Below are 15,085 nucleotides of genomic sequence, written 5' to 3' on the forward strand. Positions count from 1 at the left end.
GTCGGAGATTTTCTCCGCTCAGGGACTGGGTGTTGTGTTGTCCTAATCATCATCATTTCATCCCCATCGATGCGCAGGTCGCCGAAGTGGCGTCAAATTGAAAAACCTGTACCAGGCGAACGGTCTACCCGACGGGAGGCCTTAGCCACACGACATTTCCATTTTTATACCAACCATTTACGAAAAATGTTAGGTTTTAATCATGTAAAGGAACAAGCACACTAGACCAATTACAAGTTAGAAACAAAATTAAAAAATAGAGCAATAAATATGAATTACCACATTGCCTCAGAGTCATAGATTCTGAGAAAGATTATAATAAATCTTTTACAGTTTTTTAATTTACATAAAAATAGTAAGTTCTTCCTGTCTTTTGATTTTGACTGACCTTTGAAATTACTGCACAATTTTAGAACAATTTACTGGAGGATACTACTTACCTTAGATTCTCATCGTTGTTGCTTCATTGCAGGGCAGTTTTCGTAATTGAATCCATTATGCGTGTAGGAACAGAAATCATGTAAACATGACTGTAAAATTCATTTTCACTATATTGACCAAATTCAATAAAATACATTGATTTTTACATAATAACACTATATTACACACAGCCTAATTCCAACTGTCACATCACATTAAATAATGCAACAACAGTTACAGGTACTGAACTTGATTATTGTCAGTATTACATTAATTAAATCAAATAATTGTTAAATGTTTTTAACAGGTTTCTAACCATTTGTAATAGTACTAATTGAAACAAACCTTTTCTTATTAGCACAATTTTGAATGTGTCAAGTTTGAGACACATCATCTTAGTGTTGGGCTGCTATGTTTCAGATTTCACTGCTATTGTACCAACTTAGAAATTCATATGATGATTGTACTGATTCACAGAGATATGTTTGTCAAGGCCATGAGTAACATCAGTGATTGTGAAGACCAGGCCGCTAACACCCAGTCCAGATAATGATGGCTGTAGGAAACACAGAAGTATCAGTGTAAGATCGAAAGAAATGCCTCCCAAGGCTGAGAGTATTAAAATCTTAATAGTAAACTGCTGAAGCATTCACAACTAAGTGCCAGAGTCTGAAGCATCAATAGAAAGCAATGAAACTCACATCATACTAGGTACAGAAAGCTGGTTGAAATCTGAAAATGACAGCAGTGAGATTTTTAAGGAAAATGCGTGTATATCGAAAGGATGGGCAAATGGGAAATAAAGGTAGTGTATTTTTCACAGTAGACAAGAAACTCAAATCCACTGAGGTTGGAACTGAAGCTGCATGTGAGACTGTTTGGACAAGATTAGTATCAGGGGTGAACATACTGATATATATGTTCAGTAACCTAGATAAAAAATCAGTAGTGTCATATCTCATTGAAGAACTTGAAACTTTCAGCGCAGGGCGGGAACATGTAGAGGAACTCTGGCTCAAGTTTAAAAGAATAGTTGACCATGCACTGGACAGATATGTACCCAGTAGAATAGTTTATAATGGGAGGGAACCTCCATGGTATACATTCACTGTAAAAAAACTTCTAAAGAAACAGAGATTACTGCATAACAGGTGTAAAACAAAGCATAGGGGTATAGATGGAGAGATGCTGAATGGAACGTATTTGGCTGTCAAGAGAGCAATGCATGATGCCTTCAATGACTACCGTAGCACAATATTCTCAAGTGATCTTTCACAGAACCTAAAAAGATTGTGGTTGTCTGTAGAGGCTGTAACTGGCACCAAAGATAGTGTCCAGTATCTAGTGAATGAGACAGGAACGGTTAGCAAAGCAAAAGCTGAAATATTTAACTCAATTTTCAAATGTTCCTCTATAATGGAAGACCCAGGAGAATTGCTCCAATTTAAACCTCGTACCACTGAAAAGATGAATGAAATAAGTAATAGCGTCAGTGGTGTTGAGAAACAGTTGAAATTGTTAAGTTAAAATTGAAGAAAGCTCCCAGGGCTTTATGGAATCTATGTCAAATTCTATATTGAATTTGCACTTGAGTTAGCCCCTCTTCTAAATACAATCTATTGTAGAAACCTCAAACAAAAAGCCATGCCCAGTTCTTGGAGAAAGGCACAGGTCACACCCTCTACAAGAAGGGCAATAGAAGTGATCTACAGAACTATCATCCAATATTCTTGACATTGATTTGTTGTAATGAGTTATCTTGAACAGAATGATCTCCTCAATGCCAACCAGCATTGATTTTGAAAACATCAGTCATGTGATAACCAGCTTTCACTTTTCTCACATGACATACTGAAAGCTTTGGATCAAGGCAGTCAGGTAGATGCTGTATTTCTCGATTTCCAAATGGTATTTGACTCGGTACCACACCTACACTTATTGTCAAAAGTACAATTATATATGGTATCGAGTGAAATTTGTGAGTGGATTGAGGACTTTTTGGTGGGAGTTCACAACATGTTATCTTGGATGGAGAGTCATTGTCAGATATAGAAGTGACTTCGGGTGTGCCCCAGGGAAGTGTGATATGACCCTTGCTGTTAATGTTGTATATAAATGACCTTGCAGACAATATTAATAGTAAAATCATCCTTTTTGCAGATGATGCAGTTATCTATAATGAAGTACTATCTGCAAGAAGCTGCATAATATTCAGACAGTTCTTGATAAGATTTCAAACTGGTGCAGAGATTGGCTCTTACTTTAAATGTTCAGAAATGTAAAATTTTGCACTTCACAAAACAAAAAAATGTAGCATCCTATGACTATAATATCGATGGGTCACTGTTGGAGTTGGCCAACTCATACAAATATCTGGGTGTAACACTTTGTAGGGATATGAAATGCAATGATCACATAAGTTCAGTCGTGATAAAGCAGGTGGTAGACTTCTGTTTACTGGTAGAATACTGGGGAAGTGCAATCAGTCTGCAAAGGAGATTTCTTACAAATCACTTGTGCGACTCATTCTAGAATATTGCTCAAGTGTGTTGGACCCGTACCAGATGGGACTAACAGGGGTATTGAATATATGGAGAAAGCTTATTAACAAAGTTTCAAGAATCAGCTTTAAATGATTACTCTAGGAATATACTGCAACCCCCTACGTATCAGTCACATAGGGATTGTGAGGAGATCAGAATAATTACTGCAAACACAGATACATTCAAATAATCATTCTTCCTATGCTGCTTACGTGAATGGAACAGGAAGAAACACTAATAACTGGTAAAATGTGACATACCCTCTACCATGCAGCTTATAGTGGTTTGCAGAGAGCAGATGTAGATGTAACACCCATGTCATTTCTCTTTTTCCATCTATCTATTTAGCTGCATCTTTAATGAGTTGCACAACTCCACAGAGGAGGGGGTGAGCCATATAGCAGGCAGTGAAGACAGCCGTGCAGGCAGCAGGAGTGTTCCTTGGGGGATGGGTCAAATTCTAGGAATGGCTGCCCGAGCAGCCATTCCTCTGTTCAGTGGGTAGAACTTGCCAGCCACAATACAGTGTCCAATGTGGCACCAGACAGCCGTGCGTGCGACCCAAGGTCTTTAGAACTGCAGTCCTCATCCTTTACGGCTGGGGACTCTTTCAAATATCACAGTTTGAGGAACATTGTTGTGCATCTGACGAATATAAAACAATAATAATAATAATAATAATTTATGAGCCAGTATTTCTGCTCAAAGAACAGTCTGTAAGTGTGTTTTTCGGTGACTGGCTCTCCAGGAATCCATACAGGGTGAAAGATAACTGTCTTGCTGCTTTCACATGTGAAAGTTATGTGCCAGTTATTGTTAAAGTTTTTTTCCTTCTCTTGTTGATGTATGGTGTCATCTGCACACTAGTCCATATGGACAACGGATACTCTCTCACAACGTGCAAAGGCAGTTCATTGGTGACTAACAAAATATCTGCTAGATGGGGGATTCAGATTCAGATTATCAAAATTTCGTATGCAGAAAAGCATCTCATTGGGGGATTAAATAAATTATCTGCTCAGTGGGGTTGTGGATGCAGTCTCTTAAAATTCCATTGGTTAATCATGGGCCATTTCTTCCCATTATTGGAGGAAGCTTTGCACAGTCCTTTTGTGGGAAACTCTGGGGCAGAGAGAAAATGTAAAAATTTTAGAAGGCACTTGATTATTGGACAGAGACGAAGATACTTGTTTGGGGGATGTGTAAGAAGACACTTGGTTTTGAGACATCAAAGAGAACTGTAGACTTCCATTTCAGGAATCAGCTCATCACTCCATGATTGATGAGTTGTTGCTGCCAGCAGGCTTCAGCAGATGCAGGTCTTGTCATTCTGTCATCAATTCTGGTTAGGCTACTGTGCAACATGCTTCATGGGGCTGGAAGTGGATGTAGCATAGGGATGGATTGTCCTGTAAACCATTTTTTGTTTCAGACTTCTTTTGAACAAAGTGGTATCGGTGAACTGAGATTGCTCACATGAAGCAGCACACATACTAAGCAATATTGGTCTGATAAAGTTCACACAGTTTCATCATCCGACACATGTTAAAGAATTCTAGTAACATACAACTGTACAGTTTCAAAAATAATGACCTTTTTAAGGTCAGGGAAAGTTGTATGGGATGGCCAAAGTTTCAGTTTCTAGGGATTAGGAAGGATTTTTTATTGGCCGAGACTCCTGGTTATTGCACACTTGAGAGTAACTTGCTGTATATGGATTTTCAGTGTCAATTTGGTCAAATTATCAGGACTACACCAAAGTGATTTACTGTGATTAATTTTAGGTGCATCTTCAACAAAACTTTGTATAAAAAATATTATATTTAACATTTGTTTACTGTTTCAGGTCTTCATTGTGAAGGTAGTGTGGTCACTTCACTGTTTGCACTATTATTTTGGGACATTCTTTATGACACACCAGTACCGGATGCATTCCTGTCACCATATCAGACAGCTCCACTCGACCTTGGAACTGAATACTTCTACAGTAGTCGTCAGGATTTTGTGGAACGCCGGTTAGCTGACATTAGAGCATGGGATCAACCACATTTGCAACGTTTTGTAGGGGAACGCTATGAAGAACATAGAGACAAACTGTGTCTTGTTAGCTGGAATTATTTCTGCAGTGTGAATAAGTTGACGGTTTGTATTGTAAAATGGCATGTTACCTACTTTTTATCATGAAAAATAATATTTTGAAACTGGCATTCATTTATTTGATATTTATGAACTTACCCACACTAGCATATGGTTTAGAGTAGTGTAATGTCTTCATAGAAACTAAATGATCTGCTTATCAGTGCTGTTGATACCTTCTCTTATAATTTAATAAATTACCAGTGAAATCATCCAGTAGCAAATGCTAATAGGTAAAACAACACTTCACTGTAGGTTCTGCACATGTTCGTTAAAAAACATGCTTTGCTGAATGACTTCATTTTAAAAATTTGTCAGTGAATAGTGACCTGTCATCCTGTGCCTTCCCCACAGCAATGCTTTAATGAGTCCACTACAATATTTAATGCAGTTACTAGTGTGAGAGTATGGAAGACAACATGGCAAATGTCTTTCTCTCCTCTCCTGTTCAGAATTTTCAAATTTCCATAACGTACAAAGAGAGAGGAAATAATGAAGTAACACATAAGAGTTGGAACCAAAGTATAAAATCCTGTTTGATGGCAATGTCGTTACAGGTAGAACACTAAAAGCATTGGAAAGATTAGGATAGAAAAATCAACCATGGCTTTGTTGAAGATACAGTCCCAGTATGTATTTGAATTGGTATAGAGAGCTCTAAATCTGGGTAACCAAATGAATATTTAAACTACTCTCACTAAATGAGTCCAGTTTCTTGAATACTGATCTAACTTGCTTGGAGTCACATGATCTACTCAGATTAATGCCTCCTTCCCTCTTTCTTTTTTCTACGGCTCATGATTAAGAAAATTTTGTGAGCAAGGCTTGAAATAAGAATCTCACATTTTTTGGCATGTTTAAAATGAGTAGGAGATACCTGTCGGTTTGTAGTTTTGGCTGATATAACTTGAGTTTACTTAACTTTCTTGTCACCTGATCACTGTCAATATTGTTGCAAAGCTCAGGCTGCAGATCTCAGTAAGACTTCCTCTTACTTTCTTCAGTTCAGACTTGTGTGCATTTAAAATAACTGCATAGTAAGCTATTTAGGGAGGTGACGATATAAACAATGTGTGTTTGCAATAGCTAACAGGAGTACCATTGCTACCTCACAGTACACTGTCAATTAACCTCTGCTAGAAGACTGTACAGTATGTAATTTGATCCATTGATTAACTGTTACAGGGACTTGTGAGATGCATGGGAGGACAACTGCTGGCAGTTGTATGTGAACGACTAGTGAAAAGCTTTCATAGCTGTCGCCGGGGCTTCCCTGATCTTGTTCTGTGGATGCCAGCTTCTGGAAAGGTAAGCTTAAATGAAATGATCAGTTGATACCCCCACCCCCACCCCCATTGTTTATGCAATGAAGAAAAATACAATTAAGTGAGTTAAGCATGACCCACAGAAATCCTTGAATAGCATTTTTATGTTTTACGGTATTGTTGCAGAATACCACAGGGAAGTATCCAACAGTTTATGACTTCTTAACTTCAACCAACTGTCATTCTTCCCTTGCACCACTGTGATTGAAGCAGGAAAGGGGTAAAATGACAGTGGTATATGAAATTCTCTCCACCACCCACCGTAGGTTGACTTACAGGAGTATAGATTTAAATGTAGAATTATATGAGGAGGACTAGCATTCTTCAATTTTCATTTATATTATTTTGATTTTTGGTGTGCGCAGGGAGACAAAACAACAGTGGCCTTAGCCTGCAATCACCCATATCAAAACTGAGTTTATTGTGCAGTTTTTCTCCCTATGATTCTAGCAAAGCTAGCCGTTATTCTTAAAAAGTGGTAGGAGACCCTTTTCTAGTTCTTTATCAGACACAGGGATTAGTGATCCGAATATTTTGTGTCTTTTGGCCTCAAATGCTTTGCATTGGAAGATTAAATATGATGCAGTTTCGGTCCCCTCACCACATTGTTTACACTTAGGAACTTCCTTCTCTATACCCATTATCTGCAGGTATTTTTAAAGTTCCCATATTCAATCATCAGTCCTAACATTGTTTTTGGACCTTAGTCCAATATTCTGCATGCTGCCTACTGATCCAGCTATGGAGTTTTGATTTTACCACCGCCTTAGTGATGGTTAGAACAGGTTCCAGTCAAACAAAAGGAGTCATTACTCCTGTCCTGTCCGGCCCATCAGCTTTTTCATTGCCACTAATTTCTGAGTGACTTGGGATCCACTGCAGGTTTACCCTGTTACTTTCCCCTATCCTCACAAGGGCCTCATCGCATTTTGCAGCGATCTTCGATCTCATTGCATGGGTTCATGGAGATTTCAGAGCTGCTTGGCTGCCTGAATGAATGTAGATGCCACAATACTTCCAGCACCTACACAGATTCTCCTCTGTGCACACTGTGATAGCAAATATCTCCATTTGGACTGCCATGGCCAGCTTGCCAAGAGAGATTGCTGTGTCTTGTGAAAGCCATACCCCATGTACCCCTTCCCCACCTTCATCTGATTTTGACCCATCAGTAAACCAGACTGTCTCCTGAACAGAATCATGGTTAATTTTTTCACTACTCCCTACTTCCAATTGTTACCTTGAAAGGTTTATTGAAGCAGCTGGAAGTTATTGTATGATCAGCCAGTATATACCTGACCATTCCTATATTTACCACATTAATTATATTGGTGTGGAGTTCTGGCTATCCCAAAGATTCCCAGTTATTTCCTGTTTTTGACCTGTATACCTTTACTGCTGCCTCCATTGTAAGCCAAAGCTATAATGGGGGATGTCAAGCATGATCTCCATCCCAGCAGATTGTGTGCTGTTAATTTCGCCTGCTATGGCTAAGCAGGGCAGTCTCTGCACCTTCCCGAGCCTCTGAGCAGCCACTTTTTGTTCTACTTTATTCCACCACACTATAGCCCCATAAATTACCACAGGTCTTATTACAGTACATACTCCTGAGTCTTAGATTATAGTTTTGACCACAAGGCCTTCTAGTGCACATAAGAGCACCTTTCGCCTTGGAGCATATGTTCTCCATATGAGGGGTCCATGATAGTTTCACATACAGGATTACTCCTAGGTACTTCACTACCCTTTCTGCTGGTAGAATTTCATCGAAGAACATAAGATTCCAGTATATGTCCTGGATATTCTTCCTCGTCAACAGTAGTAAAACAGTTTTCCTGGAACTGTCCCTTAGATCCTATTTCCTGCACCAGTTTTATAATGTTCAGAGGGCATTGTGCCATTGTTCTGACTACTTGCAAATTTGCTGAGTATTACTGAGAGTAAATCATCTGATATCCTTGGCAAAAGTAGCCTCTAGTATTTAACTATTCGATGAGTTCATTCACCACTAGGTTCCACAATGGTGGGATCAAAACCTCTCCTTGCGGACATCCTTCAGTAGTGATGATCACCATTTTCTCTTTCATTTTGGTGGCTTCTACCTTTCGTCTGCTCAGCATGGTGTTAATCCATGCCATGTTCTGCAGCTCTAATCGTGGATTTGAAGGTCATATTGCTGAAAGCCCCCTCAACATTCAGGAAGAGGCAGAGAGCAATTTCCTGATGATGTAGAACTTTTTCCATCTTCCCAACAAGTGAAGTACTGTTTCACATGATTTGCCTGGTTGATAACTGTGTTGGTTTTCCTGTAAAGAAACCTCAGTTAACCTTCTTTTCCATAATGTGCACATTAATCAATTGTTCTAATGTCTTAAAGAGAAAAGAGGACAGACTGTTTGGTCTCATATCCACAGTCTTGATCATCTCTTCCAGGCTTATAAATGAAAACAACCTCCACAGCCCTCCAAGCACTAGGAATGGCTCCAGCTGTTAGGTTGACTTTGAACAGTCTGCATGGGATTAATCTGTCTCCTTGTTGCAGCAGAGCCAGAAAGATTCTGTCTGTACTAAGTGACTTGAATGGTTGAAATGTTTCCAATGTCCACAGGATTTATTTGAAATCAGCACATTCTGTGGTAGATTCTCATTTGTTGTTTTGGTTTCCTGTAAACAAGTACCTCAAGGGACTGAATCTTGGTCTATGTTATCTACCAGAGTGCATTGAGGGAAGTGAGTCTTGAGGAGCACATCCAGCATCTCATGTGCTGTTGTATATGTACCATGCACCTTCCTTTCTTGCTTAGTAGAGTGCCTTCTGTATTTGTCGGTGTTCTTGTGAGGATTTTATGAAGTCTGGCCGTAGTAGCAGAATACCTTCTCGGATGAAAATTTCTCCTGCTTAATAATAAGGTTGTATTTGCCAAGCATTTCCTGATATTTTGTCCATTGTCCTTTTCTTATTGAAGAGTTGTCTCCTTACCTACTTCCTTTGCAATTTCAGATTATTGTTCTATCATGGTACATTCCTGTTGTGCACTTCTTGGGGATCAGGCAGTTTTCTAAGTATGAGATCATAATGGCAGATGTCACTTCATCTGCTATATCCTCTACATCTACTGGATATCTTGTCAAAGTTTTCACTTCAGATACGCTCATGTTTAGGTCCCTCCTATATGGGACCCAGTCTGTTTTCCTAGGATTCCTATACGCCATGGTCTGTTGAACATCCATTTCAACTTTACATGTGGTCAGTTAAAGATGGCACTGTCACAACATCCCTTTATTTGGTGCAACTACCTATTAAGATGGACCCAAAAGTTGTGTCAAGAACTTCTTCTCATTTTCTGTTCCTGAAGGTATGTTCCCTACCCCTATTCAAAATCTGTATTGCTCTTCAATTGGCATTCAAGTATGTACTCACCTCTGCTGTTAGTGCCACTGCTTCCCCACTCCAGGTTGTGGGTATTGGCACCACAACCAACAGTTGTTCATTCACCTGTGAGTAGCTGTCTATTGTCTCTTCACTTCCTTCAAAGGTGGAGTGCTGTCTCCCTTAAAACCCACATCCTTTCGTCTTTCCCTCTCCTTCCTTCTTTCCTGATAAAGCAACTATGGGTTGCGAAAGCTTGAATTTTGTGTGTGTGTTTGTTTGTGTGTCTATCAACATACCAACGCTTTCGTTTGGAAAGCGTTGGTATGTTGATAGGGACACTAACAAACACACACACACACACACACACAATTCAAGCTTTCGCAAACAACAGTTGCTTCATCAGGAAAGAGGGAAGGAGAGGGAAAGACGAAAGGATGTGGGTTTTAAGGGAGAGGGGTAAGGAGTCATTCTAATCCTGGGAGCGGAAAGACTTACCTTAGGGGGAGAAAGGGACAGGTATACACTCTCGCGCGCTCGCGCGCGCGCACACACACACACACACACACACACACACACACACACACACACATATATCCATCCGCACATATACAGACACAAGCAGACATATGTAAAGGCAAAGAGTTTGGGCAGAGATGTCAGTTGAGGCGGAAGTACAGAGGCAAAGATGTTGTTGAATGACAGGTGAGGTATGAGCAGCGGCAACTCGAAATTAGCAGAAATTGAGGCATGGTGGGTAACGGGAAGAGAGGATATGTTGAATGGCAAGTTCCCATCTCCGGAGTTCTGATAGGTTGGTGTTAGTGGGAAGTATCCAGATAACCCGGACGGTGTAACACTGTGCCAAGATGTGCTGGCCGTGCACCAAGGCATGTTTAGCCACAGGGTGATCCTCATTACCAACAAACACTATCTGCCTGTGTCCGTTCATGCGAATGGACAGTTTGTTGCTGGTCATTCCCACATAGAAAGCTTCGCAGTGTAGGCAGGTCAGTTGGTGTGGCTCTGCCTTTGATTGTGTACACCTTCCGGGTTACAGGACTGGAGTAGGTGGTGGTGGGAGGGTGCATAGGGCAGGTTTTACACCGGGGGCCGTTACAAGGGTAGGAGCCAGAGGGTAGGGGAGGTGGTTTGGCAATTTCATAGGGAGAACCAAGAGGTTACGAAGGTTAGGTGGACGGCGGAGAGACACTCTGGTGGAGTAGGGAGGATTTCATGAGGGATGGATCTCATTTCAGGGCAGGATTTGAGGAAGTCATATCCCTGCTGGAGAACCACATTCAGAGTCTGATCCAGTCCCCGAAAGTGTCCTGTCACAAGTGGGGCACTTTTGGGGTTCTTCTGTGGGAGGTTCTGGGTTTTAGGGGATGAGGAAGTGGCTCTGGTTATTTGCTTCTGTGCCAGGTTGGGAGGGTAGTTGCAGGATGCGAAAGCTGTTTTCAGGTTGTTGGTGTAATGGTTCAGGGATTCAGGACTGGAGCAGATTCATTTGCCACGTAGGCTGTAGGGAAGGGACCGTTTGATATGGAATGGGTGGCAGCTGTCATAATGGAGGTACTGTTGCTTGTTGATGGGTTTGATGTGGACGGATGTGTGAAGCTGGCCATCGGTCAGATGGAGGTCAATGTCAAGGAAAGTGGCATGGGATTTGGAGTAGGACCAGGTGAATCTGATGGAACCAAAGGAGTTGAGGTTGGAGAGGAAATTCTGGAGTTCTTCTTCACTGTGAGTCCAGATCATGAAGATGTCATCAATAAATCTGTACCAAACTTTGGGTTGGCAGGCCTGGGAAATCAAGAAGGCTTCCTCTAAGCGACCCATAAATAGGTTGGCGTACGAGGGGGCCATCCTGGTACCCATGGCTGTTCCCTTTAATTGTTGGTATGTCTGGCGTTCGAAAGTGAAGAAGTTGTGAGTCAGGATGAAGCTGGCTAAGGTAATGAGGAAAGAGGTTTTAGGTAGGGTGGCAGGTGATCGGCGTGAAAGGAAGTGCTCCATTGCAGCGAGGCCCTGGATGTGTGAAATATTTGTGTATAAGGAAGTGGCATCAATGGTTTCAAGGATGGTTTCTGGGGGTAACAGATTGGGTAAGGATTCCAGGCGTTCGAGAAAGTGGTTGGTGTCTTTGATGAAGGATGGGAGAATGCATGTAATGTGTTGAAGGTGTTGATCTATGTAGGCAGAGATACGTTCTGTGGGGGCTTGGTAACCAGCTACAATGGGGTGGGCAGGATGATTGGGTTTGTGAATTTTAGGAAGTAGGTAGAAGGTAGGGGTGCGGGGTGTCAGTGGGGTCAGGAGGTTGATGGAGTCAGGTGAAAGGTTTTGCAGGGGGCTTAAGGTTCTGAGGATTCCTTGAAGCTCCTCCTGGACATCAGGAATGGGATTACCTTGGCAAACTTTGTATGTAGTGTTGTCTGAAAGCTGATGCAGTCCCTCAGCCACATACTCCCGATGAGCAAGTACCCTGGTCGTGGAACCCTTGTCCGCCGGAAGAATGACGATGGATCAGTCAGCCTTCAGATCACGGATAGCCTGGGCTTCAGCTGTGGTGATGTTGGGAGTAGGATTAAGGTTTTTCAAGAAGGATTAAGGGACGTGATATGTCTGCTTGTGTCTGTATATGTGTGGATGGATATGTGTGTGTGCGCGAGTGTATACCTGTCCTTTTTTCCCCCTAAGGTAAGTCTTTCCGCTCCTGGGATTGGAATGACTCCTTACCCTCTCCCTTAAAACCCACATCCTTTTGTTTTTCCCTCTCCGTCCCTCTTTCCTGATGAAGCAACCGTGGGTTGCGAAAGCTTGAATTTAGTGTGTGTGTTTGTGTTTGTGTGTCTATCAACATACCAATGCTTTCGTTTGGTAAGTTACATCATCTTTGTTTTTAGATATATTTTTCCCATGTGGAATGTTTCCTTCTATTATATATTAAGTCAATTTACCTCCAGTTCCTCCAAGGCCTGATCCAGCCCCCTTTATATAAATACAGTTCCTGAATCGAGACCATATCCACTTTGTCTTGCCAGAAGATGAATCAAGGCTGCAGTTGCCCCATAATGTGTTGCCAACTTGCTTCCATGGTCTCTTCCGAAGTCCTTCATTACTCTGATAGTAACCTGTGTGAACCCTAAATGCAGTTTCAGGTGCTACTGTGACATTGTCCTTGTGATTCCTTACTGACTTCCACCACAAGAGATTGACCATCTGATATAACCTTGTGGTTGATTACTCTCAAGTGCATTTGGTTCTGTAAGATCTTTGGAGGAACAGCCTTAAGGACGTTTGGCAGCCAAATTGATATCTTTGCATTCTTGAAGAGTTCAGCTGCTGTCTTGACCAGCAGTTCCTCCAAAGGGGATATCTAGGCTCCATCTGTTTCCATCCTCTCACAAACAAAGATAGAGTACCTTTGTCCAGATAGGCCCTCTTGAATTTAGGACCTAGACTTGTGCCCCCCTCTTTCCAAGAAAGGCAGCTGAACTAGCTCCTTCTGCTGCTGCAAGGTGATGTCGATCAGTGGATATTCCTCTTGGATAACAACAATCTTAAATAACTAGACTGCAGTACTACAGGTCTGTTTCTCTGTTTCTTGCCTTGGCTTTTACAAGATCTGATTGTCCTGCAAAGAGGGAGATCTAGACACTCCCCCTGTTGTCTTGTTCCCTGTCTTTGAATTGGAAACCTTCTATATATCCCCTTCGCTTTGACATGGTTTTTTTTTTTTTCTGGTTGCAAAATCCTCTCATTGTATTAAAACTCTGTAAAGCTTTTCAGTTTGACCATGAGTCTATAGAAAGTGGTATAAGTAACGTACAGTATAACTGGCAATGCCTTTCCACTCAAGACTGTGCAAGTTAACAGTTTTCTGGATTATCATAATGAATGAGCAGTAGGATTTCCTCCTACCTGTTTTCAGTGAATCTGTCATTCATATTGTCCCTCAGAGCGACTCCTGTAGTACGTTATATTCCTTAGAAGCTGCAATCGGGCAGTCTGTGATTATAAGTGGAAGTACAGGTAGCTAATCCACTGGAAATAAGTCCCAGGATGCCTTAATGGAGCACTTATTAGCAAACAAACACAGTAAAACAGTTTCAGTTAAATAGTCTGAAATCATTCATCTCAAAAAGTTAATGAACTTTGAGAGCATGATGAAACTGACTATTTCAGAAAGACAGACTCGGACTCTTTCCTATCACCAACTGGTGGGATTGGTGTGCAGCCAAAATCTCTTGTATACTCCTTGAAACTTGATAGCTATTTGTATATCATCAGTAGCTTAACAATGTTCATTTGTTAACTGGTTTGCTGCATAGTGATATTGTCATATTAAAGCTCTGATGACATGTAGGCTCCTCCTAATATTTGCTGTGGCAAAAGCATGGGCTTTCACAACTAATATTTAATGAAGATAATTATGAGTTCTGTGCATGAATGTATGTGGTTCCCCCATGTACTGATCACCAAGCAAGATTCATTCTCATGCCTCCTACTTCTTCTCACTCTAATGATTTACTACTACTCCATGTGGTCCATCCATTACCAATGCCTGCATAGGAACCAGTGTCTCACTCAGTACTGTTGTGTCTTCTGGTGCTGCTTAAGGAAGTGAATTACTTCTGCTAGCTGCAGCATCACAACAAAGTAAAAGCTAGAAAAAATAAACTGCTCTACAAAGTCAGAGGACTTCACAAGGTCTTAGGTTTGTGATCTTTTCATTCCCTCCATTTATATATAGGAAGCCATTCAATCCTTCCTTTTTGCTGGTAGGTTCTTTCCTCTGAGCCCCAAACAAGAATTTGTACTTGGCCTGCTTCAACTTCTCAGTGATGTTTTCCACTTCTCGAACTGGTCTATCGCCTGATCCAGTTGCAAAAATGGCTTCCACCAGTTCCAACTCTGATGCTTACGTATTTGAGGCTTCATCAGATCCTTCAGTTTTTGTATTGTTTTCTGTGTTTTCCAGTTTGGTCCCACGAGAACTGGTGATATATCAGGCCAACACCATTGAAGCCACTCACGGTGTGATTTTAATCACTCAGGAAGGTCACCTGGTGTCCCTGAGGCTCTGTTCAAGACGCACCTTCCCATGTGCCATGTACCTCTCTGCAGGGATTAATCATACCTTGGGTTGCATACCCAGGGAACTGGGGAAGAACAGTGGGACTGAATGTGGGAAGAAATGAGGCCTTGTTCATCCATTGAGATGTTCTGACAAGTGAGACCCTGCCAGCAACTGTACTACAGCTGGTATAGCCCTCAGCTTCACA

At 41.3% G+C, this 15,085-nt stretch overlaps 1 protein-coding gene across 2 annotated transcripts in view; it reads left to right on the forward strand.

The window, feature by feature from the left end:
* Window positions 1-15,085, forward strand: part of LOC124797854 (fanconi-associated nuclease 1-like) — a 146,977-nt gene that overhangs the window by 118,370 nt on the left and 13,522 nt on the right. For both annotated transcript variants that reach the window (XR_007016889.1, XM_047260923.1), the window contains exons 12-13: window positions 4,810-5,105; window positions 6,285-6,407. Coding sequence is in view for 1 of the 2 variants with exons in the window: in XM_047260923.1 (XP_047116879.1) it covers window positions 4,810-5,105; window positions 6,285-6,407 (419 nt within the window). In the remaining variant the exon portion in view is untranslated. The remainder of the gene's footprint in view (window positions 1-4,809; window positions 5,106-6,284; window positions 6,408-15,085) is intronic.

Source organism: Schistocerca piceifrons, chromosome 5 (genome assembly GCF_021461385.2).
Source record: "Schistocerca piceifrons isolate TAMUIC-IGC-003096 chromosome 5, iqSchPice1.1, whole genome shotgun sequence".
NCBI classification, from domain to species: domain Eukaryota; kingdom Metazoa; phylum Arthropoda; class Insecta; order Orthoptera; family Acrididae; genus Schistocerca; species Schistocerca piceifrons.